At 37.7% G+C, this 2,913-nt stretch overlaps 1 protein-coding gene across 1 annotated transcript in view; it reads left to right on the top strand.

Moving 5' to 3' along the window:
* The first annotated feature begins 2,473 nt into the window (after positions 1 to 2,473).
* Positions 2,474 to 2,913, top strand: part of si:ch211-105c13.3 (protein S100-A16) — a 4,054-nt gene continuing 3,614 nt past the window's right edge. The window contains exon 1 of the mRNA XM_014025432.1: positions 2,474 to 2,623. Within this exon, the coding sequence (XP_013880886.1) occupies positions 2,504 to 2,623 (120 nt within the window). The 5' untranslated portion in view covers positions 2,474 to 2,503. The remainder of the gene's footprint in view (positions 2,624 to 2,913) is intronic.

Raw genomic sequence — 2,913 nt, forward strand, 5'->3', positions numbered from 1 at the left:
AGGGGCACTTGATGGTCCAGAGGGAAAAGGTGCCCAGGCACCACCTGACGTCCATCCTGTGCACGTCCATGGCACTGATCCACTTTGAGCTGCGTCCTGCTCAGATTAGCTCTAAACTCATGGTCAGAACTTTATTTTCAACATATAAGATAATAAAAAATACAAATAAAAGCATAAAAAATACAATTTTATCACTTTTAACCAATACTAATCAGTATGTTTAAGCAACAAAGCAACATGAGCACTACTTTACAGGAAAGTGTTTAAAATGTGAATTGTTAAATGTTTACAAGTATTAAATTTTGTTTTAAAGGTTATCAAGTTGTTTCTGCAGCTTTCTTTGTCATCTGTAAAAACATCAGAATGTGGGATTTAAAAGCTTGTTCTGGTTGTTTTCGTCTTTCTGAGGCAGTTTGACTTGGGATCAGTTGAATTGTTTGCAGCTGGGAGCAGCTTGTTTCTGTTCTGGCAACGAGGAAGAAAAACCTCAAATGTTAACATTACACTCAAGAACCATGTTTAGTTTTTGGTTTTGTTCTGTTTAAACCCTGAAACAGTTACAGATTTTACAAATGACACAGAATGTTACAGTATTTTGACCTTTGAGTTTTGAACAGCGTAGTCCAGCTTGTATCGTGGACGGATCAGGATTGATGGACGTTCAGAGGAGGGACAGCTTTTGGTTGAAGGATGTTAAAGATGCAGCTGCCAGGAAAAATCTAATACTTTTAGTTACTGTTTGTGCAACAGCCTGGTTATATTTAAGGTCTTATTATATTTAAGGTCTTATTCATTAAAAAAAAGCTTTTGAACATTTAAAGTCTACAGGAGTTTATAGAAGGACTCTTACTGTCAGGTTTAACACATCTCTCTGTTGTCTGCAGTCGGATTAAAGTTTTCTCTTCATCACCTCACAAATTCATTTCTGCAGCACAATGTGAAACTGGAGACCCAGAAAACCACAATGTGTAAAAGACACACATCCTGTAGCAGAAGTATTTTAACAAAGATCATATTTGTGGGTGCAGGATGTTCACACTTTCTGTGACAGTTTGTGTCATGGATCACTGAAGTGTGAAACAGCACGAGATGCTTTAATGTTCAGCTTTTTCCCTCGGCTCGTTCAGGTGACGTGTGTGTGTGTGTGTGTGTGTGTGTGTGTGTGTGCGTGCGTGCGTGCGCGCGCGCGCGTGCGTGCGTGCGTGCGTGCGTGCGTGCGTGTGTGTGTGTGTGTGTGTGTGTGTGTGTGTGCAGTGTGTGAGGAGGTGCAGCAGCAGGCGGCTGTTAGTCTGTAATCTGAGAATAACAAGTGCTTTTCAGGATCAGATGTCTGATGTCAGAGATGATAGTTCAGCGTTAGAACTGCCCTCTGTGACACGTTTTCTACTTTTGTTTACTTCAGACTAATGTCAGACATCTCTCCTGCATCCCCTTTCTCTTTTATGAACACTACTGTATAATCAATATCTTACCTGTTGTAGATAGTTCTCTGAATGACCTTACTTTGGAGAAACAGAGTTATCCAGTCTGGACACAGGCTGTTGTTTAATGAATCCTGTGAACAAAGTTCATAAACTCTTTCATTGCTGTAAGTTTAAGGGGAAATACATCTAGTTCTAACATTGCAGTTAAGACTAAGAGTCGAGGCTAAAGGTTTTAGTGTGTGACAACAAATGTATATTTTGTGTTAGTTTCTATCTTCTGCACAATATATGTGTTGAAACGATCAACCATAATTAATAATAAATTATTTCTGGAGCTAACGTCATAAATATTAACTCAGGAGCTCGTGCTATGTGAATTAGCTCTGGTGCTAACGCCATATTTTTCTCTCTTATATTCATTATGTTTTTGTGTATTATTGTATATTTTGACCTGCACTGACCTTGTGTTTGATTTACAATTTTAGAAATTATTTTCTTGATTTGATGTTTCAATTTTTTCGTTGCTTATGTGTAATTATGTTTTTCTGTTTCATTTTAATATTTCCACCATTTTTATACAGTTAATGATTGTACAGCACCTTGTGAATATATTTCTGTGAAAGGTGCTTTATAAATAAAACTTTACTTACTTTATATCAATATACACTGTATTAGCTAAAGCTATATTTATCAGCTCTGGAGCTAACGCCAGATATTGACACCCACACACACACACACACACACACACATTGTGGTGTAAACAACATAGCAACATCTGTCTGACAATATATATTTTAATTTACACAAACTAAAAAGTCTACAGAATTTTTAGTATTTTTTACAGTTGAAGTAAATCTTTATCAAATAATGTTTAATGTTTCAACTGGTTCTCTTTTAAAACGAATGCCCATAAATGCTAGAAAAGCTGTGCTGCCAAAAATAAATTACCGTAAATTTGGGAAAATGTGCACAGGCACGATTTCATTAGGGTCTGATCCAGTTTGTTGTTTACCCCTGGTTTACTTCCTGTCCTTCTCTGACCTTTTCTTATTCGTTTGTTTTGTTTTTCTCTCAGAAACATGGAGGACGCGATAAAGACCGTGGTGATGACGTTTGTTAAATCTGCCAGAGGAAAAGAGAACCTAGACAGTAAATCCTTCAAGAAACTGATCCAGAAGCAGCTCGGGGGCGTCATGGAGGTGAGACCGCACACAACTTTTTATTTTATTATATTTTAGTTTAGTTTAGTTTAAGTTAATTTAATTTTTAATTATTTTATTTTCCATCCATCCATCATCTATACCCACTTATTCCTTTCAGGGTCACTGGTGTCCATATCCAGCAGCCACAGTGCGAGGGGAGGGGGGTACACACTGGACAGGTCGCAGGTCCATTACAGGGCCACACATGAACACAACCATTCACGCTCTCACTTACACCTAGGGTCAATTTAGAGTCACCAATTAACCTAACAGTCATGTTTTTGGTG

This window comes from Austrofundulus limnaeus, unplaced genomic scaffold (assembly GCF_001266775.1).
Source record: "Austrofundulus limnaeus strain Quisiro unplaced genomic scaffold, Austrofundulus_limnaeus-1.0 Scaffold474, whole genome shotgun sequence".
Taxonomy (NCBI): Eukaryota; Metazoa; Chordata; class Actinopteri; order Cyprinodontiformes; family Rivulidae; genus Austrofundulus; species Austrofundulus limnaeus.